This window comes from Rhinichthys klamathensis, unplaced genomic scaffold (genome assembly GCF_029890125.1).
Source record: "Rhinichthys klamathensis goyatoka isolate OS25496 unplaced genomic scaffold, OSU_Roscu_1.1 h1tg000799l_1, whole genome shotgun sequence".
Classification (NCBI taxonomy): Eukaryota; Metazoa; Chordata; class Actinopteri; order Cypriniformes; family Leuciscidae; genus Rhinichthys; species Rhinichthys klamathensis.
In genome coordinates, this window is record NW_026607192.1 from 940,650 (window position 1) to 968,215 (window position 27,566).

The 27,566-nt window shown below is 37.7% G+C and overlaps 1 protein-coding gene across 5 annotated transcripts in view; it reads right to left on the bottom strand.

Moving 5' to 3' along the window:
- The window catches only part of rbfox3b (RNA binding fox-1 homolog 3b), a 134,351-nt gene that overhangs the window by 57,565 nt on the left and 49,220 nt on the right, over positions 1 to 27,566 (bottom strand). For all 5 annotated transcript variants that reach the window (XM_056243467.1, XM_056243470.1, XM_056243469.1 and 2 more), the window contains exon 2: positions 6,869 to 7,105. In XM_056243467.1, the coding sequence (XP_056099442.1) occupies positions 6,869 to 7,105 (237 nt within the window). The remainder of the gene's footprint in view (positions 1 to 6,868; positions 7,106 to 27,566) is intronic.

Below are 27,566 nucleotides of genomic sequence, written 5' to 3' on the forward strand. Positions count from 1 at the left end.
TCGCTGTCAAATCTGTCAATGGACGGAGATCGCTGTCAAATCAACATCTGTCCCTGGGAAAAGTAACATTGTGCCGAATTGAAAAAGGAACTACGTTTCGTTACGAAATTTTCAGTAGTAGCGCGTTACACTACTTTTTACCCGAAAAAGTAGTTACGTTACTGTAGCGCGTTACTTTGTAAAGCGTTACACACAACACTGCGACTAAGGTATTGAAAGAGATGCTTCCAGAGGTCATAGATCCTCTTCTTAATATCATTAATTCATCTTTGTCATTGGGATACGTACCAAAAACTTTTAAGCTGGCTTAAACCGCTTGTTAAAAAAACGCAACTTGATCATACAGAATTAGTCAATTACAGGCCGATCTCGAATCTACCTTTTCTGTCAAAGATACGAGAAAAGGCAGTATCCTCAAAACATTGTTCCTTTTTAGAAAGAAATGATATCTGCGAGGATTTCCAGTCAGGATTTAGATCGTACCATAGTACTGAGACAGCTCTCATTAGAGTCACAAATGATTTGCTCTTTTCATCCGATCGTGGTTGTATCTCTCTATTAGTGTTACTCGATCTAAGTGTTGCTTTTGATACCATTGACCACAAAATTCTTTTAAATAGACTTGAAAATTATGTTGGCATTAGTGGAATTGCATTTGCATGGTTTAAATCATACTAGTCTGACTGTTATCAGTTTGTAGCAGTAAAGGAAGATATGTCATATCGATCAAAAGTTCAGTTTGGTGTACCACAAGGCTCAGTACTGGGACCGCTGCTGTTCACTCTGTACATGCTACCATTAGGAGATATCATTAGGAAACATGGAATTAGTTTTCACTGTTATGCCGATGATACTCAGCTCTATATTTCTTCACGCCCTGACTAAACTTACCAATTCACAAAATTAACGGAATGCATAGCTGATATAAAAAATTGGATGACTAGTAATTTCCTACTACTAAAAAAAAAAAAAAAAAAAAAAAAGATTCTAATTATTGGACAAAAAAACTTCCTCACGTAATAACCTAGAATACTGTCTAACACTTGATGGCTGCTCTGTCAAGTCTTTGTCATCGGTTAGGAACCTGGGTGTGCTCTTTGATACCAATCGTTCATTTGAAAGTCATGTGAATAGTATCTGTAAAACCGCATTTTTCCATCTTAAAAATATATCTAAATTATGTCATATGCTCTCAATGACAAATGCGGAACATTTAGTTCATGCGTTCATGACATCAAGGCTAGATTATTGTAATGCTCTACTGGGTGGTTGCCCTGCATGCTCAATAAACATATTACAGCTGGTCCAAAACGCAGCAGCTCAAGTTCTTACCAGAACCAGGAAGTATGACTATATTAGCCCGGTTCTGTCAACACTGCATTGGTTCCCTATTAAACATTGTATACATTTTTAAATATAGTTGATTACTTACAAAGCACTAAATGGTTTAGCTCCGCAGTACTTGAGCGAGCTCTTAACGCATTATAGTCCTTCACGTCTATTGCGATCTCAAAGCTCCGGCCAGTTGATAATACCTAAAATATCAAAATCGACTGCAGGCGGTAGATCCTTTTCCTATTTAGCACCACAACTTTGGAACAGACTTCCTAACATTGTCCGGGAAGCAGACACACTCTGTCAGTTCTAAGCTAGACTAAAAACACATATATTTGACCTAGCATACACATAACACACTATAGATTTCCATAATTCAATGTTAGGCTGCATAGATTAGGTCAGCCGGAACCGGGAACACTTCCCATAAATCCTGATGTACTTGTTACATCATAAGATGGATGGCGTACGCTAATATTAGTCTCACTGTTTATCCCGAGGTTTACCGCAGTCCGCCGGATCCAGGCCGTATCCAGATCTGATGAAGGACCTGCGCCTGGACACGACGACAACGCAGTCCTGAAGTGTCACTAGTCCCTCCCTGTGAAGGGCTCCTTCCTTCCCTTACCTCTCTACAGATAAAACGTTGTCGGGATAATTCCGGTTCACGTGGCTACGCGGAAGCAATAAAAAATTCTGTATTATACATTTTTCAAGGCTTGTACCTTGGAACCTATTTCATGGTTTGTGTTCTCGAGCCACCAGGCACTGTTTGGTGCAAATGAGCGGCCGGATTGCATTGAGGGTTTTCTGTAAGATCGGTGTCGTCTTAGCGGCCCCTAAGTTAATAACTAATGATCGACACACACACACACACACACACACTCCCTCACAAACACACAAACTTACTCACTCTTTCTTTCGTTAATTTTTTTGTTCCTTTGTTCATTATTTATTTCGTCCTTTTTTTCTATCTTTTGTTCATCCTTTCTTTCTTTCGTTCATCTTTTCTTTAATGTAATGCTTCCTCTTTTTTTGTTCGTTCGATATTTTCGTTCATTTGTCCTTTTCTTTTTCTAACTTTTGTTCATTTGTCCTTTCTTTTGTTCTTTCTTTTTCTTTTTTGGTTGCTTCGTTTGTTCTTTGTGAGTCGTTTGTTTTTAATTTCGTTCATTTGTCCTTTCGCTTTTTCTTTTGTTCAATCTTTCTCATCCTCATCCTTTCCTTCTTCCTTTCATGCCTTCGTTTTTACTTTCTTTCTCTTTCCTTCATCCTTTCTTTCGTTCGTTCGTTCGTTTGTTTGCTTGTTAATTCATTCATTTTTTCTTTCTATTGATTTATTTTTCTTGTTATAAGCATAAAGCTCAGTAAATGTTGTAAGATGTACGCTTAACATGAAAAATATTTACTGAATTAAAATAGCAAAACGTTTTTTTTTTCTCAATAACTTAACTTTTTAAGCTTTTAATATATTATTTTTATAATAAATACAAAACATAAAAAATATACAATTCATTCATTCCTTTAATCAATAGAATTGGTTATCATTATGCCCAAGGAAGCGCCTTCAATATGACACACTCTTCATCCGAACAATGATAATTTATTATAAGGTTTAAGGACGGGGCCGTGAGCCTCCGAGAAAGACCTGCAGATCAGTGAGAAATCCACGCGGCCGAGCGAGATTAACTAGCGAGCGTGTCCACCTTTCTGCTACGCTAAATTATTCATGCTACACCATGTTCACACTTCTCTGAAGACATAAAGAAAACAGGCCAGGAGGAGAAGAGGAAGAAGAAACCACTGACGATAAACTACCAAACACGCATCATCGTCAACACATTTGAGCTTTTCGTCTCATTCAAGCCGAATGCAAATACCATCAGCACAATACAAGAACAGCATAAGGACCCAATGCACTGAATAAAGTGCGTTGGTATTTAGACACAGTAGCATCAATTAATGTCCCGACTGCATGAAGCAGGAATGATGCAAACCGACACGGCTCTTATTTGCTGTCACTCTGTCTGCGAGCGAGAGATAGTGATAGTGCGCGAGCCAAACATGACAGTGATTATGTCATTATAACAGCACAGTGTGTGACACATCATTACAGTGGTGTCAAGCGGTCTCTCACTGCTCATTATTTTGGACAGAGGAGCATGTACTCCCAAAACACGGCGTCTCACACTGCGGCTTCATGCACAGGCTCCTCCACGGCTTCATAATCAGAGAATATTTCAGAAATGACTTACGAGAGACGAACCTCGTCCACTCCGGGACGCACAAGTTCATCTAATGAAGTCAAGAGACGTTTTTTAGAGTGAACTCAATGAGATCTGCTGATAGTTGCTAACAATAAAATCTAATTTTATAGTCTTTATGCACGTTCCTGGTCTTGTTGATTGAACAATTCATCAGTGCGAAAGGGGAAAAATAGTCAGATTCCTTTAAATTAACACCATAATACCTCAAAAGGATGCGTCTCTGTTTGTGTATTTAACTTACTGACTCTCACAGGCCTCTTATGTTTTGTTTGAAGCATTTGCATTTCCTTCATTAAAATATAATAGCTTTCTACGCCTCCAGAACGACGTTCCTTTTTCGTCTGGTTTCATCCTCCTGTCGTACAGAGACAATTTTTTTTTACCATTTTTCACCATAAATTCATCTTGATACTGTACTGATACTGTTTTTTGGAAACACATGCAGTTACTATAGTAATAGGCTTCAATTCGGTAAGTCATAACTATACTACTGTTAATTCACATTAAAGGAAGCAGATTTTTTTTATATACAAAGCGAAATGAAGAGCAACACAAGCCATGTATAATTCAAGAGTAAAGCATTAGCAGTGCAGCAATAGTGAATCTCAGGAGTAAATCAGAGAAATGCAAACACGTTTAATGGCAGAACAGCAGAGAAAAAGAGGGGGAAATGTTTTTTTACTTTTTTATTTCAGAAGGACTAGCGTAAAAATAAGCTTCTATTTATAAAAACAGTAGCTTTACTCTAGTTGAAGTACTTTATGTGTACGCTGAACAAAACCGCTGTAGGATTTACTTTGAATTTTTTTTCACTGGTGATATTTTGAAGTAAAAAAAGACTGAAATAGTATTTTTGGTAAAACATACTCCAATATGTTCTATTTTCAAACTTTGAATCTTTTCTTTTACAGTGTACCGCGTTTACATCTTGCAATTCTTTTTTTTAATACCGAGTTTATATCTACACAATGGAAAAAAAAAGAAAAGAAATTGTGGTAATTGTGAGTTTATCTCACAATTCTGAGCTTATATCTCAAAATGCTGTCTTTTTCTCTCAGAATTGCGGAAAAAAATTCTGAATTTTCTTATTAGGACAACTTTTCTTTTCAGAATTCTGAGTTTACATCTTGCAATTCTGTCTTTTTTTAGAATTCTGAATTTACATCTTGCAATTCTGTCTTTTTTTAGAATTCTGAATTTACATCTTGCAATTCTGTCTTTTTTTAGAATTCTTAAATTACATCTTGCAATTTGTCTTATTTTTAGAATTCCGAGTTTTTTATAATTCTGAATTTACATCTTGCAATTCTATCTTTTTTAGAATTCTTAAATTACATCTTGCAATTTGTCTTATTTTTAGAATTCCGAGTTTTTTATAATTCTGAATTCATGTCTTGCAATTTTGTATTTTTTTAGAATTCTGAATTTACATCTTGCAATTCTGTCTTTTTTTAGAATTCTGAATTTACATCTTGCAATTCTGTCTTTTTTTAGAATTCTTTTTTTTTAGAATTCTTAAATTACATCTTGCAATTTGTCTTATTTTTAGAATTCCGAGTTTTTTTATAATTCTGAATTCATGTCTGGCAATTGTGTCTTTTTTTGGAATTCTGAATTTACATCTTGCGATTCTGTCTTTTTTTAGAATTCTGAATTTACATCTTGCAATTCTGTCTTTTTTAGAATTCTTAAATTACATCTTGCAATTTGTCTTATTTTTAGAATTCCGAGTTTTTTAGAATTCTGAATTTACATCTTCCAATTCTATCTTTTTTTAGAATTCTTAAATTACATCTTGCAATTTGTCTTATTTTTAGAATTCCGAGTTTTTTATAATTCTGAATTCATGTCTTGCAATTTTGTCTTTTTTTAGAATTCTGAATTTACATCTTGCAATTCTGTCTTTTTTTAGAATTCTGAATTTACATCTTGCAATTCTGTCTTTTTTTAGAATTCTTTTTTTTTAGAATTCTTAAATTACATCTTGCAATTTGTCTTATTTTTAGAATTCCGAGTTTTTTATAATTCTGAATTCATGTCTTGCAACTGTCTTTTTTTAGAATTCTGAATTTACATCTTGCGATTCTGTCTTTTTTTAAAATTCTGAATTTACATCTTGCAATTCTGTCTTTTTTTAGAATTCTTAAATTACATCTTGCGATTTGTCTTATTTTTAGAATTCCGAGTTTTTTATAATTCTGAATTCATGTCTTGCAATTTTGTCTTTTTTTAGAATTCTGAATTTACATCTTGTGATTCTGTTTTTTTTTAGAATTCTGAATTTACATCTTGCAATTCTGTCTTTTTTTAGAATTCTTAAATTAAATCTTGCAATTTGTCTTATTTTTAGAATTCCGAGTTTTTTGTAATTCTGAATTCATGTCTTGCAATTTTGTCTTTTTTTAGAATTCTGAATTTACATCTTGCAATTCTGTCTTTTTTTTAGAATTCTGAATTTACATCTTGCAATTCTGTCTTTTTTTTAGAATTCTTAAATTACTTCTTGCAATTTGTCTTTGAGTTTACAACTTGCAATTCTGTCTTTTTTTAGAATTTTGAATTTACATCTTGCAATGTTTGTCTTTTTTTCAAAATTCTGACATTACATCTTGCAATTCTTTCTTTTTTTCTTAGAATTCTGAGTTTTCAACCCGCAATTCCTTTTTTTTCTCTCTATGGAATATACAATTTTCTTTCCAAGAATTGCGAGTTTATATCTCTCAATTCTGAGTTCACATCTCAAAATTCAATTCTGAGTTCATATCTCACAATTCAATTCGAAGTTTATATCTCACAATTCTAAAGGTCCTTGCAAACTGAGTCAAAACACCCCTCAGAATGCTTGCTACGGATGCGAAAAACGCAGAAAATCGAACCCGATTCGAATTTTTTTTATGACGGACGAAAGTTTCGGAGGCAGTGTGCAAACGTGATTGACACAATGTGAGGTCGTATTTATTTTTCTATTTTACACACTCAGTGTGCAAGGACCTTAACTCTTTATATGAGTTTATATCTCGCAATAGTGAGTTCACATCTCACAATTCTCTCACAGTTTATTTTGAGATATAAACTCAGAATTGTCAGAACTGTCAGAATCGTGAATTTTTGTCTTGCAATTCTACGTTTATTTCTTGCAATTGTCTCATTTTCATTTTCAGAATTGAGAGAAAAAGTCTTAAATGTCTTCTTCTCTGGACATTCCCTTTCAACAAGCTTCCACAGAGAGCACCGTGTTCACATGTGTGTGTGTGTGTTTGACGCACCGGTGCTGTGTTGTTCCCGCTGCTGATGGCTGGCGTGTTGCTGTCGGCGTTGGCCAGGTCGCTGTGAGTCTGTGCCGCCGTGTAGAGCGTCAAGCCGTGATCCGGGACGCGGTTCTGTCCCGCGTAGTCTTGCGTGGGAAGAGTGTGTGTGGCGCTGAACTCGTTCTGCGGGGGATGCCCGTACTGAGGGGTGTACGTCTGGGCCATGTCCGCCGGATTGCTGGCCTCCTGGTTACCCTGCAAACATCAATGCAAACAAAAGCGTACGTTAAACCCCTGCGGCCTTCACATATAGGGCCGTATGTTCAAACTGAACGTTCTTCTCTTCCCAAGCGCGCCGATCAGGGAAAACGGGCCGCCCTGCACTTTAAATAGGCCAGGAAAACAACGATCACATCTCACGGATGATTACAGACACGCTTGATCATTACTAATGAACAGACTTTGTGTTGTTGTAGAAGCCGCTCGGAGGACTATAGAGGCCACTGGGATTTTTCCACGGCGCAGAAAAAAGGAAATCAGTCTCCCTACGATGTTTTGACTGAGAGCTTTGATTTTCCTGACAGGTTACTAATGTTAACAGCGGTCGGCGCTCAGACAGACGCTTTAACACGTCTTCACACGAACACTTTCTGCTCAGCGGTGTCGAAACCAGGTTGTTTGTCAAGCTACGAGCTTCCCTATAAAGCTGGCTGTGTCATATTTAATACGCACATTTCAAAGGCCTTGAAATGATCAACTTTGCTGAAAAACCTGTTGTACACAAACTACTATACGCCTTCTGTCATCTGACTGATATGTTTTTAGTAAGTAAAAGGGATTTTGTAAAAAAAAAAGTTCACCTTCAGCTTGTGGTTCACGTGTCTTTTAATGGTGAAATCTGAACTGATTACTATAACGTTAACATAAGAATAACCTCAAAGTTTCAAGATGAACACTTACTGGACTGAAGCAACTTAGTTTTACTTGATTTTTCTGCAAAAAAAATAAAAAGTATTAATAATCATGCTCAAATGCGAGCATCAAATATGATCATCAGGCTTTTGAGGAAGGTTCACCTGTCAATCATCATTGTATTGCATTGCATTATATGTTTTTAAACCACAGAGCATAAAACAAAGCATGCTAATATCATCTTACCAAGAGATATTATTGACGACTGATGTTGCTATACTGTAAAAAATATCCCATTGATTTGCATTAAAGCTATCTGAACGGCCATATAAATATCAACATTGTCAATATTTGTGCACAGTTTGGGCCTATGGATAAAAATAAGATGCGTTTTCTTCAATATTCTCACTATGTCATACTATATGAGCCATAAAAGCCTGATGTATAGTATGTTACTCAACAAAAACATGCAATTTTTAAAAAGATTTTTACAATATTTTTGTCTAAAGGTTCAATAAACAATTCCATTTCATTTATATATATATATATATTTATGTGTGTGTATTATCTATCATATATAATTCCAAGATATAGATCACTGTGGTCCATGGCAGTATTTCACCAGAAATAAGACTTATGGGTGAAAATAAATAGATAAATAAGAACCTGTATTCAACAGAGAAAGTGGAAGGAATCTTTAAATGCAGGAGGAAGATAAAAGCACTGGATTTTTCCCGTTGGCCTGTTCTGGTCATGTTATTTGGTGTTTGTCTCAGCTGTTGTTCCAGCAGATCTTTTCCTGGAGTCTTAATGAGTCGAGAACCGTCAGCCGCTGTAAATGAGCGGGAATTAAATCTACACAGAGAGTTCCTGAACAAACCGCAGGTCCCAATTAAAGCCGGCGGATACAGGACGAGTGCGACGTGAGATCAGCCGCTTTCTGTCGGGTTCATCTCCTCTTTATCCCTGTTTGTTCTGTGGAACTACAAACACTCGGGGTCAGAAACTACAGCAAAACCACACCGAAAGTGACACAAACACCCATGCTTTTAATGTGGCGGCAAAAAAACGTCACTCAATGTCAAAACGCTAATATACTGAAAGTGGCAACAAATATAGCCTACAGAATAATCAATATGTTAAAACTGATAACATAAAAATTTGAAAAAAAAAGGTGAAAAAGTTGGATCTCCTCTCTTGGTCTCTCTCTCTCTCCTCAGCCGCCCCTCATTACCCAGTTTGACTCTCTCACATTAAATATTCCTACAGAACCCATCAAATCAACCTTTTTCTGTCTCTTTGCTGAGTGTGTGTTTCTGCTGCTGCGTCATTCTGATCCCAGATCAGTTCAGAGCGACTCTCTATACGCACGGAACCGCAGACATCATTAAGATCAAACCCAACAGCAGAGATGAAGAACATGATACTTTATTTATGCGCGCACATTATGCAAAAACTACATTTGATCAAATGTGCGGTGTAGAACCAAAGCCCAACGCAACTCTTTACCATAAGGCAATTTGCTTGACATGACCCTTCATTTCAAGTGTAATGAATTAGAAGTGATATCACAGGTCTATCAACTCATTATTTTATTAATTGAATTTTAAAGTGCCCCTATTACGCTATTTTAAAGGCTCCTAGTTTTGATCTGGAGTCTCCAACAATAGGTTTATGTGCATCCGAGTCAAAAAACACTTTATTTTCCTCAAAATATGCATTGCAGCATCACCTCTTTTCTCGGTGTCTGAAACAGATTGATAAATGATTTTGTCTCTGTAAACCCTCCTTTCTGAGAGCTTACTCTGCTCTGATTGGTCAGATGGCTCAGTCTGTTGTGATTGGTCTACTCTGCTCTGATTGGTCAGATGGCTCAGTCTGTTGTGATTGGTCTACTCTGCTCTGATTGGTCAGATGGCTCAGTCTGTTGTGATTGGTCTAATCTGCTCTGATTGGTCAGATGGCCCAGTGTGTTGTGATTGGTCTACGGTCAGATGGTTCAGTCTGTTGTGATTGGTCTACTCTGCTCTGATTGGTCAGATGGCTCAGTCTGTTGTGATTGGTCAACTCTGCTCTGATTGGTCAGATGGCTCAGTCTGTTGTGATTGGTCTACTCTGCTCTGATTGGTCAGATGGCTCAGTCTGTTGTGATTGGTCTACTCTGCTCTGATTGGCCAGACGGGCCAGTCTGTTGTGATTGGTCTACTCTGCTCTGATTGGTCAGATGGCTCAGCCTGTTGTGATCGGTCTACTCTGCTCTGATTGGTCAGATGGCTCAGTCTGTTGTGATCGGTCTACTCTGCTCTGATTGGTCAGATGGCCCAGTCTGTTGTGATTGGTCTACTCTACTCTGATTGGTCAGATGGCTCAGTCTGTTGTGATTGGTCTACTCTGCTCTGATTGGTCAGATGGCTCAGTCTGTTGTGATCGGTCTACTCTGCTCTGATTGGTCAGATGGCCCAGTCTGTTGTGATTGGTCTACTCTGCTCTGATTGGTCAGATGGCTCAGTCTGTTGTGATTGGTCTACTCTGCTCTGATTGGCCAGACGGGCCAGTCTGTTGTGATTGGTCTACTCTGCTCTGATTGGCCAGACGGGCCAGTCTGTTGTGATTGGTCTACTCTGCTCTGATTGGTCAGATGGCTCAGCCTGTTGTGATCGGTCTACTCTGCTCTGATTGGTCAGATGGCTCAGTCTGTTGTGATCGGTCTACTCTGCTCTGATTGGTCAGATGTTCCAGTCTGTTGTGATTGGTCTACTCTGCTCTGATTGGTCAGATGGCTCAGTCTGTTGTGATCGGTCTACTCTGCTCTGATTGGTCAGATGGCCCAGTCTGTTGTGATTGGTCTACTCTGCTCTGATTGGTCAGATGGCTCAGTCTGTTGTGATTGGTCAACTCTGCTCTGATTGGTCAGATGGCTCAGTCTGTTGTGATTGGTCTACTCTGCTCTGATTGGTCAGATGGCTCAGTCTGTTATGATTGGTCTACTCTGCTCTGATTGGCCAGACGGGCCAGTCTGTTGTGATTGGTCTACTCTGCTCTGATTGGTCAGATGGCTCAGCCTGTTGTGATCGGTCTACTCTGCTCTGATTGGTCAGATGGCTCAGTCTGTTGTGATCGGTCTACTCTGCTCTGATTGGTCAGATGGCTCAGTCTGTTGTGATCGGTCTACTCTGCTCTGATTGGTCAGATGGCTCAGTCTGTTGTGATTGGTCAGATGGCTCAGTGGCTCAGTGAATGAGTGGCCAGGATGATTTTCAAAACTACAAAACTTTAACATACATGCTGCGGACATATTATTGTAGCAGAGTTTGAGCTGAAAACAGTGTAATCAGACTTTAGCCATGAAAATGTTATAAGTAACAGAAATAAGCACGAATGTCAAAGCATATCAAAACCTCTCCAGGGCCCAGAAAACACCTCAGACCCCAACAACATTTTAACGGTAGTGTATATTCTATCTTTTATATAAAATACATCAAATATACAATTATTATAAAGTAAAGATCACAAATATTATAAAATACTCTGTAGTATGCAAGTATTCCAGTCCCAAAAGCACTCAAACTCAACTTACCGACCTGCAAATACAATCTAGTGCCCTTAACAACTCTCTGAAAACACACTTTCATGACGCAAAGCAAAACACAGTACAAAGCATTGAGTATCAAAGCAGCGCAGCAGTGAAACACACACACACACACACACACTCTCTCTCTTTAAAAGGGGCAACGCTCCGAGTCACACGGGGAGAAGAAGGAGCTTATTAGCGAAACACAAAGCCACGCTTGCTGCCGTCTGATCTCCACTGCTGCTCTGAAGTGTGTGACAAACACATTTTCTGGGGGCAGATGAACCAGACCAGAAAAAAAAAGAGGCTCGTAAATCAGAGGAGACGCCAGCGTCCTGGAGAGACCTTCAACCCCTCAGAGTCCAGCGCCGATGCCCTCGAATCACACACAATCACACAGACACACACACTAATTACTGCTCACACACGCCTTCAGAGAGACAGGAGAGAGCCGTCAGGGAGAGCCGAGGTCTCAAACACCTCTCACATTAGACAGACTTTCAGCTTTTCTGGGTATTTTCATTTATTCATGATCTGAAAAAGATGCATTCTTCTATACGATTAATATAGCACATCATGAGCTAATTATGACTAATATGACCGCCCACATTTACATAATATCAGCATTCAGTAACTCAACTCTTCCTGATGTAAACTACAGAAGTGGATCAAAAAAGTTAATCAATGTTGTCCTAAGACAAGAACGGGTATTGTTCAAAATTCATGCATAACTTTGATGAAAGGTTTTGATCCACTTCAAATGTCGACTACTGTATATTAGTACAAAATAAGTAAAGTATCTTTCAAAAGTTTGGGGTCGGTAATTTTTTTTTATGTATTTGAAAAAAGTCTCTTCTGCTTATCAAGGCTGCATTTATTTGGTCAAAAATACAGTAAAAACAGTAATATTGTGAAATATTATTACAATTTAAAATAGCTGTTTTCTATGTGAATATATATTACAATGCAATTTATTCCTGTGATCAAAGCTGAATTATATCAGCATCATTACTATGATCCTTTATATGAATCCTCTGATATGATGATCTGATGCTCAAGAAACATTTTCTGATAATTATCAATGTTGAAAACAGTTGTGCTGCTTCATGTTTTTGCGGTATTTTTCATGATTCTTCGATGAATATAACGTTCAAAAGAACAGGATTTATCTTTACTGCCACTTCTGATCAACTGAATGAAATAATTTCGCAAAAAAAAAAAAAAAAGCATAAAAAGTTACATAAAGTGGAAGGTACAGTAACTACATCAGGTCAGCGAGAGTGGAAAACGATCATGTAAAACGAAATAACAAACTGTACGCGGTCAGGAAGCAGGAACCACAGACCTGAACCCGATCATTAGCACCCGAGAGTCCACTGAAATAACCCACGCCAGCACACTCGCGGTGCGCTCGGATCCTCCTGATGTGGAAGGATTCCCCCTCATTCCCTCCAATTACAGCACAACAACGGGAAGAAAGAGTGGTGGAGGGGCGGCAGGCCAATTTACAGCAGGTCTGTCCATCGGGCGCCGGTTATTAGTCTTCATTCGGCGCGCTTGAAAGCTCCGCTGTGTCGTTTTTACACCTCATTTGTGAGGGAATAAATTTGGCAAAACAAACAGCGTGTCTGTCCTCAGTCTCGACGGTTCTCCCTTCAGACAGAGCTGAGCCACGACCCCGACATCTCACAATCTCCCTGCGCTGCTTGACCTCGGATACTGACCTACACACTCGAAAAATAAAGCTTCCAAAAGGGGGGTTTCACAGTGATGTCATTGAAGAAACTTTTTTGGTTCCCCAAAGAACATTTCAGTCAACAGTGCTTAAAGGATTAGTCCACTTCAGAATGAAAATTTCCTGATAATTTTCTCACCCCCACGTCTTCCAAGATGTTAATGTCTTTCTTTCTTCAGTCGAAAAGAAATTACGTTTTTTGAGGAAAACACTGCAGGATTCTTCTCCATATAGTGGACTTCAATGGGGTCCAACGGGTTGAAGGTCCAAATGTGAGTTTCTGTGCAGCTTCAACGGCTCTACACGATCCCAGCCGAGGAATAAGAGTCTAAAAAGTTAAAAAGTATATAAATGTTTCTTTTTTTTAGAAAATGTGCGATAGTTTGTCTAGATAAGACTCTTATTCCTCGGCTGGGATCGTGTAGAGCCGTTGAAGCTGCACTGAAACTCACATTTGGACCTTCAACCCGTTGGACCCCATTGAAGTCCACTATATGGAGAAAAATCTTGGAATGTTGTCCTCAAAAAAACTTAATTTCTTTTCAAATGAAGAAAGAAAGACATGAACATCGTGGATGTGAAGTGAACTAATGTTTTTCTCAGTAATTGGAACCTTTTTCCACTATAAAGAATCTTTTGTAGAATGGAAAGATTCCATCTTTCATGGAACCAAAGATTCCAATAAAGAACCTTGATATTTTTTTTCTTAAGTGTACACACTTACAACGAATGCCAATATTCTGCTGAGATAAGGCAGTGTATTGGGTTCTCGTTTGTGTTGATTGTGAGAATCAGCCTGGTCTCAGATGTTTGGAAATCCACTAGAGCTTAAAAAAAAAAAAAAAAAAATCAATGTGGAGAGCAGCTCAGATCATTTAACAGAGGACAGTTTGTGTTCATATTGAGATCTCTGACTTTTACTCATAGACTTTCTTATCTTGGCAAATCTGAGCTCAGTTTGAGATATCATTGAGATCCTGTGACTCACACGCGAGTCATTTTCTAAGGAGTAACATCTAAAAAGCATGAGACTTTTCACCATTTGCCATCCAATTACTCTCATTATTGTCTAAAACAGATATGTAGGATAGAATGTATAGAAAGTCAACAGAACTAAACATTATATTTTGAATAGTTTCAGTTCGAGTTAACAATAACAACACTGTTTTGCACATGCAAAACACCTCTCACATGTTCTTTAAAGGATGTAAAATCAGTGTGTTATTTATAATTCTCTTAAACAGCTGTGTATCACACAAGTAAAAAAGAGACAAAGCTTTATGTTGTGTTTGTGTGCATGTGTGTGTGTGTGTGTGTTCTGGGACTCGGGAGCGTCGCAGTAATCGTCTACAACAGGCATCCGTGGCCCGTTCTCCTCTGAGACTGAAGCTGAAAGTGTCTTAATAAAGCAAAAAGACAGAAGATCATTTTAAACTCTTATGACACACGGCGAGGCCTCCTGCAACTCTCACCGGACCACACAACACACTAATAAACACCACCGCACATCACGCTCATGATCTCAGACTGAGACGGACCTGCCGGACTGAACCCACACGCCAAATATAGACTTCAACTCAATTAAAAACGACAGTTATTATCAAATAAACCAGACCAGAACAACTGGAAACCACCAAGATAATTTTATAAATGTCACATCCACCAGCTGGAGTACCCATGATACACACCAGATGGCGCTCTTCCGCACTCCTTTGCTTTCCTATTATGAACTGCATTTCCCATAACCCAATGCCTGGACTCATTATGTTTGATCACTTACTGTACACCTGTGTCTCATTTTCTTGTTAGTGTCTCTTTATCCTGCCTATTTAAGCTCTATGTTTTCAGTCATTCTTTGCAAAGTCTTGTATGCGTCAAAATGCATTTCTGAGCGCTAGTGATGTATGTCATGTTGTCTTTTCAGAGAAATTCAGTAATCGGTGTATCACTAGTATATATCACTGTATGTGAATGTGCTGTATTTATGCAGGTACTTGTATATCCAACTTTATATAATGAGGTGGGCGATAATATATGACACTTCGCAAGGAAATAAACAAAAAGGAGTCAGTTGAGATGTGCTTTAGAGTACATGTCTACAGTAAATCTCTCCTCAGAAGTGTGTTTCCTCTGGTTCAGATGGAGGATGATGTTTCCCTCAGGCGCTCAAGAGAGAGATGAAGATATGAAGGATATAAAAGCGTTAATGATGCATGATCCTCATCTTGTTAATGGGAGGGTTATTAAGAGTAATTATCTCGGATAGAAAGAGAGATCATTCCTGAGAGCTTGAGAAAATCTGTCCCTATGATCTTGGCTGATCCAAACACAAGACATGAGAGGAGGAAAGCTGGTTTAAAGCGCCCCGTTCTTGATGCGAGACAGCAGAAGCTGGATTCAACAAACATTTCCAAGATTCAAATTCTGCTTTACAACTTATTTTTTTTTAAAGTTAAGAACACGGTATTTGTATTTCGGGAAATACTTCAAATTTTTCTTTTCTTGCGCTTCCTAAGATTTTCTTTCCTAAAAAAGAATGTCCCAGGTTTAATTTGTTAGCACTAGTTAGTTATATTAATATCCAATGTCAGTTCATTTTAACTAATCTAAACATAATTTAAAGCATTTATTAATCTCAGTTAATGTTAATTTGAACGTTTACATTATTAAAATAAAAATCACATCTGTTAAGATTATTTAATGGACCTGAGCCCTTGTTTTATTATTATTATTATTATTATTAATAATAATAATAATAATAATAAATGAGTCTATTATAACCTCTAAATATAACCTCATACCATATGACCATAAAACATCAAAGACTCTCATTGAATTCTTAGGGGGAAAATATGATGTTCTCAAGCAAATATCTTTCTATGCTGCAACTTTAGATTGATGTTACATAATAAAGGTGTCCACTGCATCTGACTTCAGGTCTACACACACACACAGACACACACACAATATTCAACACTCATAAGCTCTAATGAGACAAAGTTAAGAAGTAAAACTATATGATGCAAACTGACAAAACCTCCTACACCTCACCTCATTACTAACCCACAGAGAGAGAGAGAGAGAGAGAGAGAGAGAGAGAGACACTAAGAGAGACTGAGAGAGAGACTGAGAAGACACACTTCATTGCCTTCGTCCAATTAAATGTCTTGAATTGGATGGAGGGCTGGTGACCACACACATAATTGATGCCACTGTGTGTGTGTGTGTGTGTGTGCGTTTCATGTCTTCCTCAATTTCATTCAGATCGATTTATCAGTGCACGCTTTCTCTGCATGTATGTGAGTTTTTCTGTAATGAAATCTACACCTAGTACACAATACATAATTTAATAAAAAAAATATATATATTAATTGTTTTATTGTTTTATTAATTGTTTTATTGTTTTTATTTTTCGTCTTACAATGAATCCACTCAACTCATCCATGACTTTAGTCTGAGGCTGGGTTATTATCGTTTACTAGAACAGAAACCAAAAACAAAACTTGTTTCATTTCAGCTAAATTCTCATTTTCATTCAATTTAACTTCAAGTTGTAAAAACTAAATTAATAACTAAAAGTAGATAAAGTAAAACTAACATAATAAAAATGTATAAAAACTGTCAGACATTTTTAGTAATAGGCATTTTTTTTAAAAGCCTTACAAAACTAATAAAGATTATAAGGAACACCATACTAATACTGTGTTTGACCCCCTTTCGCCTTCAGAACTGCCTTAATTCTACGTGGCATTGATTCAACAAGGTGCTGAAAGCATTCTTTAGAAATGTTGGCCCATATTGATAGGATAGCATCTTGCAGTTGATGGAGATTTGTGGGATGCACATCCAGGGCACGAAGCTCCCGTTCCACCACATCCCAAAGATGCTCTATTGGGTTGAGATCTGGTGACTGTGGGGGCCATTTTAGTACAGTGAACTCATTGTCATGTTCAAGAAACCAATTTGAAATGATTCGAGCTTTGTGACATGGTGCATTATCCTGCTGGAAGTAGCCATCAGAGGATGGGTACATGGTGGCCATAAAGGGATGGACATGGTCAGAAACAATGCTCAGGTAGGCCATGGCATTTAAACGTTGCCCAATTGGCATTAAGAGGCCTAAAGTGTGCCAAGAAAACATCCCCCACACCATTACACCACCACCACCAGCCTGCACAGTGGTAACAAGGCATGATGGATCCATGTTCTTGTTCTGTTTACGCCAAATTCTGACTCTACCATCTGAATGTCTCAACAGAAATCGAGACTCATCAGACCAGGCAACATTTTTCCAGTCTGCAACTGTCCAATGTTGGTGAGCTCTTGCAAATTGTAGCCTCTTTTTCCTATTTGTAGTGGAGATGAGTGGTACCCGGTGGGGTCTTCTGCTGTTGTAGCCCATCCGCCTCAAGGTTGTGCGTGTTGTGGCTTCACAAATGCTTTGCTGCATACCTCGGTTGTAACGAGTGGTTATTTCAGTCAAAGTTGCTCTTCTATCAGCTTGAATCAGTCGGCCCATTCTCCTCTGACCTCTAGCATCAACAAGGCATTTTCGCCCACAGGACTGCCGCATACTGGATGTTTTTCCCTTTTCACACCATTCTTTGTAAACCCTAGAAATGGTTGTGCGTGAAAAACCCAGTAACTGAGCAGATTGTGAAATACTCAGACCGGCCCGTCTGGCACCAACAACCATGCCACGCTCAAAATTGCTTAAATCACCTTTCTTTCCCATTCTGACATTCAGTTTGGAGTTCAGGAGATTGTCTTGACCAGGACCACACCCCTAAATGCATTGAAGCAACTGCCATGTGATTGGTTGATTAGATAATTGCATTAATGAGAAATTGAACAGGTGTTCCTAATAATCCTTTAGGTGAGTGTATACTTATCTGGTACAGAAATGTTTTGCTTTAAAAACAACTGTATATTTTGTATTCAGACGATTTGTAACTTAAGTATCTTTTTCGGGACTGTATATAATACAACTGAATGACAGCAAATGAGATCGACACATGTTGAAATTAGCCAAAATAAGCAAGCAAGAATCATTCAAACGCTGCAGGACGACACACACACACACACACTGTGAAGTATGAGCAATAGTGAAAGTGATGCTTGTCTTAAACTGCACTAACAAGGAGCAGAATTGATCTGTGACTATAGTTGACACAGGAAGAGATTTCACACACTCAGCTGAAAGGAGGAGACGTTCACTAAACACACACGTGTCAGGAGACGTTCACTAAACACACACGGGTCAGGAGACATTCACTAAACACACACACGTGTCAGGAGGCGTTTGGGACGTCCAGCTCTAATGGCGGCCGGCGTGACTGAGGGAGAAAAGCAATTGACTGATCAGCGTCCTTTCTCACGGGACCACTGACCCATGAATCTTTCATCAGAGCCCGATATACCTGTGTGTGTGTGTGTGTGTTCACCTGCACTCTGTCATCACTGCTGCACTTGAGCTACTAACTCCTCATGACTTAAATCAGTTCAACTACAGTCACACTAGGAGTTAACTACAACAAGCTAACACAAAGTTGCCACATTAAAAATACTACAAACACACACACGCACGCACACACACATTAATTTGACACTTTAAAAACATTACCAAAATCTTACAGATCTAAAACTTTTTAATAATTTAATTCGTTTATCCAGGGTTTATTCATATATTAAAAATTAAATGAAAATATGAATTAAAATGTATTGACTCATGAATATAGGAATTATTTTTATTTAATTTAATGAGCTTATATAATTCAATATCAATATTTTATCTTGCTTATACAAATCAATTATATAATATTAATAAAATATATATATAATTGAATATATGTGTGTGTGTGTTTAATTATTAGTAAAAACAATATACATTTTTATTTTTATTTTTAAATGCAACTATATTATGTATTACTTAGAAATAAAATAAAAAATTATAAATGATAAAAAAAGAAAATGCTTAGTGATAAGCCACAGTAAAATACTAAATAATTGCATTGTATGTTTTAATACTAATTAACTATTTTAAAAAAAGAAAACAATATCGAAACAGGGTTAAACTATTGAGTGACGAATGTGTGAATTGAAAACAAATCTTCTAAATGCAAAAAAAAGAAAAGTGACAATGCACTTTTGAATATTAGATTCTGATTGGTTGACAGGCATGTAATGGTGTAAGTCGATGAATTATCAGTATATAATGATCTATGAAGCACTTCTCAAACACTCATTTAGTGCCTGAAAGTAACTTACACACTATTAGCAGAGATTAGAACAAGACAAAGACACTGATCATGCAAAATGATAATAAAAAAAAACATTTCTTTTGGACGTGACATTTTCAAACTATAACTGCGTATGCGGTTTCTATGGAAACTTGAAGAAATGGACACTTTATGTCCTAAAGTCTCACTGCCACATGCTGGAGAACTAGTTAGTGAGTGCAAAATACTGCTGAGCCACCGAAACATGCAGTTAAGTAGGTGGCATCACTACTTCAGGTTTGCATCACTCGGAAACAGAAACAGGTGGAAGTAGAGCGACGGAAAGAAAGAGGAGGAGGAAAGCCGGAGAAATGGAAGGGTGATCGATCGGAGGACTTTAGTGAGAGTAGCGTGAGGAGTTGTCGGGTCTCGGCGGAGGCGTGAGGCGTGAGATTGATGCGCGCATTACCAGCTTCAGACCTGAATGAACCTCCACACATCAGATGGTCTCCGCCAGCTGTTCCCACCTCCAAACTCTCACCCCGCGCCGGTTACGTGCGGGGGTGCTCCGGGTTCGGGACACGCTGGAGTGTGGAGAGCTTTATGAAGAGGAAAAACGAATCAATCTCGGCTCGAGATGATCCAGAAATCAATGGAGCTCGGCGTCTTCGGCGGGGATTTGAGCAGATGCACATCTATTAGGCCAATCTCCTCGCGCAATTTTCCAAAGCTTTTAGAGTTTAAGGAGCGCGGCGCTCGCGTCCTCGGGGCTCCATCGGAGGAACGCATAAAAGTCAGCGAACGCCCGGACGGGACCCCGGCTCAAACATCAAGAGCCCCAGCTGTGAGGCCCCCGAGGGATGGAGCGCTTTAGAGACGAGGACACTAAATGCTGAGGCGGCAGGAGAGCCAGAGAGAGCTGTGAAACACACATTAGAGGAAGAGAGAGAAATTCAAAGAATTTCGTGAGAATGTTCCTATAGGTGCAATTCTTGGAACATTCTCAGATGTTTTCTTAAAGGGATAGTTCACCCAAAAATGAAAATTAGCTCACGATGGCCTCAAGCCATCCTAGGTGTTTATGACTTTCTTCTTTCAGACGAATACAATCAGAGTTATATTAAAAAAATGTCCTGGATCTTCCAAGCTTTATAATGGGAGTGAATGGGTGTATGTCTTTGGAAGTGCATTCATCCATGATAAAAGTCCTCGACACGGCTCTGGCGGGTTAATAAAGGCCTTGTGAAGTGAAGCGATGCGCTCGTGTAAGAAAAATATCCTTATTTATAACTTTATCAACTAAAATAACTTTTTTTATAGAAGTCGACTTACGCCAAAAGAGTGTGATTGTGTTCGTCTGAGAGAAGAAAGTCATAGACACCTAGGATGGCTTCAGGGCGAGTAAATCATGGGATCATTTTCATTTTGGGTGAACTGTCCCTTTAAGAACATCTTGTTTTTCCTTAATTAAATGACAGGCTTTGGTGTTTGTATGATGGTTCTTGCCAAAGGCTCGGTGATGAATAATTAATTTGAAACAACCCAATATATTCATTAAACTTATCCATCTTACCTTTGGGAATTTAAGACAAGTTGGAGGTTATCTGAACTTTATTTTTTAAAGAAGATTCTTTTTAAGAATTGTAATTCTTCTTAAATTTTGTATAAAGTACTACTTTTGGGCATACAAAATATTATTTAAAAAAATGTTCTTGTTAGAACACACACATACATATATATATATATATATATTAGTGCTGGGCAATGATTAATAGCATCCAAAATAAAAGTTAGTGTTTACACAATATATGTGTGTGTACTGTGTATAATTTTGTATATATATATATATAAATACACACATATATACATGTATACATTTAAGGAATATTTGCATTAATATACTGTATATTTATACATAGTTTATATTATATATAAATATAAATATTTTATATATAAAAAACAATTTTTTCATAAATGTACACATGCATGTGTGTGTGTGTTTATATATACAAAATAATTATACACAGTACACACACATATTTTATGTAAACACTTATTTTGGATGCGATTATATATATATATCATTTTCGAATTTATGGAATATATGAATGCATATATTTAAAGTAATATATTATAATGATAATATTATATGAAAAACATGTATTATAATATATATATATATATATATATATATATATATATATATAAATTATATATTTTTTCACTCATTTACTTTAATTAAAAACTAATTAAAAAACATTTAAAAAGTGAACTGCATAGTGATAGAGAGCAGTAAAATACTAAATAATTATATTACACAATTATGTTTCCATGCAAAAAAAAAAAAACATCACAGGGAAAACTATTGAGTGAAAAATCTGTGAATTGAAAACGAACCATCCAAATGCATGATTAAAAGGAAACACAAATGACACAAAATGTGTCAAACATTCTTAAGAAAAAAAAAAGTTAAGATTAGTTTGTATTCCCAAAAATACTTAAGAAAAAAATAAGCAAATCTTTAACCAGTTACCAGGAATTTTATTGTTAGGATTTTGAGTTTGAGTCATACGTCTTTGAGACTGCTTTCTAGGCAACACACAGACACACAAAAACAGATTTCAGCAAAATATCATAATTACTTCATACTATAACTTCACTTTCATCATAAACAGAAACAAGAATCCCACATGAATCCATCAGAGGCTGTTAATCTCTCAGCATTACACTAGTTTAATTAGACACTGAAGTGACGCTCTTCAAACTGTTCAATCACGTCTCTCCGTGACATTTGCTGTAATCCGTCATTCATGCCATTAAAAAATGAGCAACAAAACGCAGTGCTTGATTTCAGGGCCGCACACGGATTCTGCAGGAATCTTCACGGAATCCTGGCTGGATTTAGACGGGAAAGACTGAAATGTCAAGAAGCAGGTGGGCATCTGATGACTTTCAGCAGAAACGGGAATGATTTCATGATTAAGTGCCTATCTAAGACTGATAGAGGACGGATCACCGAAACTAGCCTCGCTTTTTAACATCCTCCGAGCTCCTGCTGTTTATAGCAGATGGAATGTAACATAAAACGTAATATAACGTAACATAACAACATAAAACAACATAAAACATAACATAATGTAATACAACATAACAACGTAACAATGTAACTTAACATAACGTAACAATGTAACTTAACGTAACGTAACAAAACACCACAGCATAACGTAAACTAACAAAGCAAAAAAACGCAACAATGTAACTTAACGTAATGTAACAAAACGTAATATGACATAACGTAACATAACAATGCAACATAACGTTACACAGCATAACACAACATAACGTAACACAACATAACGTAACATAACAATGCAACATAACGTAACACAACATAACGTAACACAACATAACGTAACGTAACATAACAATGCAACATAACGTAACATAACATAAAACACAACATAACCTAACAAAACAAAAAAACGCAACAATGTAACTTAACATAACAAAACGTAATATAACATAACGTAACATATAACATAACGCAACACAACATAACACAACATAACGTAACATAACATAACACAACATAACGTAATGCAACATAACGCAACACAACACATCACAACACAACATAACGTAACATATAACATAACGTAACACAACATAACGATGCAACATAACGTACATAACATGATGTAACAATGTAACATAACATAAAACAACATACACTCACCTAAAGGATTATTAGGAACACCTGTTCAATTTCTCATTAATGCAATTATCTAATCAACCAATCACATGGCACTTGCTTCAATGCATTTAGGGGTGTGGTCCTGGTCAAGGCAATCTCCTGAACTCCAAACTGAATGTCAGAATGGGAAAGAAAGGTGATTTAAGCAATTTTGAGCGTGGCATGGTTGTTGGTACCAGACGGGCCGGTCTGAGTATTTCACAATCTGCTCAGTTACTGGGATTTTCACGCACAACCATTTCTAGGGTTTACAAATAATGGTGTGAAAAGGGAAAATCATCCAGTGTGCGACAGTCCTGTGGGCGAAAATGCCTTGTTGATGCCAGAGGTCAGAGGAGAATGGGCCAACTGATTCAAGCTGATAGAAGAGCAACTTTGACTGAAATAACCACTCGTTACAACCGAGGTATGCAGCAAAGCATTTGTGAAGCCACAACACGCACAACCCTGAGGCGGATGGGCTACAACAGCAGAAGACCCCACCGGGTACCACTCATCTCCACTACAAATAGGAAAAAGAGGCTACAATTTGCAAGAGCTCACCAAAATTGGACAGTTGAAGACTGGAAAAATGTTGCCTGGTCTGATGAGTCTCGATTTCTGTTGAGACATTCAGATGGTAGAGTCAGAATTTGGCGTAAACAGAATGAGAACATGGATCCATCATGCCTTGTTACCACTGTGCAGGCTGGTGGTGGTGGTGTAATGGTGTGGGGGATGTTTTCTTGGCACACTTTAGGCCCCTTAGTGCCAATTGGGCATCGTTTAAATGCCACGGCCTACCTGAGCATTGTTTCTGACCATGTCCATCCCTTTATGGCCACCATGTACCCATCCTCTGATGGCTACTTCCAGCAGGATAATGCACCATGTCACAAAGCTCGAATCATTTCAAATTGGTTTCTTGAACATGACAATGAGTTCACTGTACTAAAATGGCCCCCACAGTCACCAGATCTCAACCCAATAGAGCATCTTTGGGATGTGGTGGAACGGGAGCTTCGTGCCCTGGATGTGCATCCCACAAATCTCCATCAACTGCAAGATGCTATCCTATCAATATGGGCCAACATTTCTAAAGAATGCTTTCAGCACCTTGTTGAATCAATGCCACGTAGAATTAAGGCAGTTCTGAAGGCGAAAGGGGGTCAAACACAGTTTTAGTATGGTGTTCCTAATAATCATTTAGGTGAGTGTATAACATAACAACAGAAAACATAACTTATAACATAAAACGTAACATTTAACCACACACACACACTGAAACACAACACTGAAATTATATAATGGCATATTATGGAAAAATAGTATTAAATGCATACATATATCTACAGATGTATACTATTAATCATCTATATATAGATATACATTAATACAACTATATATTTTTTTAATTTGATTAGTCACCTATAAACATTGAGAAATATTCATTATGTTGTACCTTTTTACCTCAGATTTTTCAAAATCATAAGTTTTATTTCCACGTGTATTTCTTTTTCAGATTTAAATAAAATGCAATAAAATGTACATTTTTTAATACATTTAATTGAATAAATTAAACAAAAAAAGTACAAATGTATAACAGTGAAGATCTGCAGTATTTGTAGGTGACTAATCAAATGTATATAATAAAATTGAATGGCGGAAAAATATGAAATGGTATAATAATAATATATTAATATTAATCTAACAAATTTTTTGTTCATCATAAATAGCAGGCACACTATAAGACCGGCATTATTTGGGAATTGGATCTCAGTGACTCTCGGCCGTCGCATTATGAAACCCACATCGGTGGACCACTAATTAAACAACAACCCTGATCTGTGGAGAGAGAAATCAAACATGAAGATGATCCATATATCACTGGTGAGGTGACGACAGGACCAGTGAGTGTGTGTGTGTGTGTTCAGAAGACATTAGGCCGAACGGTTCCTCTGGGAGAGACCTGGACACACTTTTCCCTCCCAACATACCATGAATGTGTCAGAGTGTATGAGTCCAGCTCCAGTTAATAGCGCTCTAATGCATGTAATGAGAGATCCTGAGCGCATTACATCCACAGTTACAGCACTTAAAGGCCTCGTCCCACGACCAATCAATTCTGCCTTCATCTGCGGAGAGAGAAGAGTTCATCGGACCACCGAAACACGACTCAAACTTCCGGAAGAGCGTTTATTGAAGCTAAACTGCAGTATTAGTGAGCTTTACGGATACAGACATCATAAAGACCACCTGAAGCTCTCTGTGACTCTGAAACTCCTCCGCTATAGCCGTCTCAGACGGGTTCAGTCTCTCGCTTTTCCCCATTCATCCATAAACACTCATAACGGACACAGTGATGTCTTAGACAGCATTCAATAGGCTCCTGGAGGAGGCGGCACCTGGTGTCACTGACTTAAGCGCTCAAACTATTGTGTTTGGTAAGAATCAATCAGTGCTTTTCAGAGTAATTCGGTTCTATTCACAAAGGAGCAGGGATTCAATCTTAAAATGGAAATGCGACTTTGCTGGGAGGAGCGTCGAGGGAGGAGACAGACGGTGCGGGAGTGATGGAGCCGCCGACAGAATCATCGTAATCTTCGCGTGGGATTTTATGGCCAAACGGCTTCACTGTTGATCACGGTGGCCGTTCCCTCTGTGATCGGTGGATTCATTGGTTGCAGCTTTTAGAAACCTGTGCACGACTGGGAGGCATTGCTGGGGAAAGGACGGGACAGGGACACATTGCTCGCTGTAATAAATTGACATTATGGAAGGAAATAAACACGGCTATTATCATTTCCCAATTTTGTGAAAACTAAATGTAGCAGTGGAGGAATATTATTGCAGTGAAATACAAACAAAAAAATATGAATGTGCACTAACATGAAAGAAAACACAAAATTATAAAAGTATATAATTAATAAAACTATATATATATATATATATATATATATATATATAAATAAAGAACAGCATTTATTTAAAATATATTTTTTTCTAACATTATACATGTCTTTACTGTAACTTTTGATCAATTTAAGTAATCCTTGATGAATAAAAGTATTGATTTATTTTATTTATTTATTATTTATTTGTATAAATATGCAACAGGTTTATATATTATTTACAATTAATATCGGATATTCTAACTTAAATTAACAAACTGATTTATAAAACTATTTTCAATGAATATTCAATATCCTGCTTTATATTAACTTTATATTGATTATTAATATTATTTTTTAGAAATATTATATCTTTTTTGTATAATATTATTTTCAATTAATATATAGGATATTCTAATTTGAATTAATATATTGATTTATACTAATTATCATATAAATATTACATCTACACAATGTTATTGTGTTATATTACTTTCAATTAATATTTGATATTCTGATTGAATAAACCAGAGCCTGATTTTAGACTATCAGAAGACTTTTGAGAGAACACGTGAGGTTGAAACGACCATCAAACTTTAGGAGTTTACACTGTTTTTAAGAGGATCCTACTTTTCCACAATGCTTTTACTCTAGTAAATCGGCACAGGTGTCATCACGGCTCATTTCTCAAGTGGAGAAGCTTCTGTTTGGAAGATTCAGGAGAGATTTACAGAAAAAACTGCTAAATCTGACCACTTATTGGCAAAGAAACTTCAAAAAAAAAAAAAGCCACAGTCCTGTTATCACAACTTATCTGCTAAAGCGAATCCTGGAGAAGACACCCGGCTGGAAAAAGCCAATTTTTCATTTACCCCGCACCAGAAAACACGAAAGTCTCCGACCGCCTTCTGTGTCAATTCGGCAATCACAGCCTGTTTGTGCCATTACGTGAGTGAATCACGAGCGTTTTCCCCGGCTCTGCGTGAGCGTGAACCAGCGATTGGAGGTAAAGAGATCTGATCCTAATGCTCTTCCCTTCCTCGAGCTCGTCTAAGAGGCTGAGATTTCCCAGCGGAGGAAGAACTGAGTCTTTCCTTCGAGGTAATGACTCTCTCTCTTTAATGACACCGCTGGGGGAGCAAGCGAATAATCAGCTCGAGTTGGGGGGTTGAAGATCCGGTCAGATTCTCCCTCGCTATCCGTCTTTCTCCAGCTCTACCACACGCTGTTGTCCCCGGGATGGTCTAATTGGCACGAGGTGCCCCTCGTCCTCCTGAATCCCTGAATCATTGATGGAGTGGCCCCCGGAGGCCCGGTCCGGTGTCTGGATAATGGAGTAAAGCTACACTCACACCGGGGCTTGCGGGGTTAGATCACATCTCACCTCTGAAGTACTGACCAAACCCAAAGCGTGCCCAAAAAAGGACTGCATTCCTATGCTTTGTTTTTAAACAGTCACATGGTTGTATTCATCATCGTTTACTCATGACATCACCTTCATGTCATTCCAAACAGGCATTCTTCCTTCCGTGGAACACGAAACCAAATCTCGCGGAATTTTAAAAACTTAAGTATATCTAAACCTTTAAATGCAAATCTTCCCCTCTATTACCGCTGTCAATTCTCATTTGTGTTCATGTATAGTCGAAAATACTG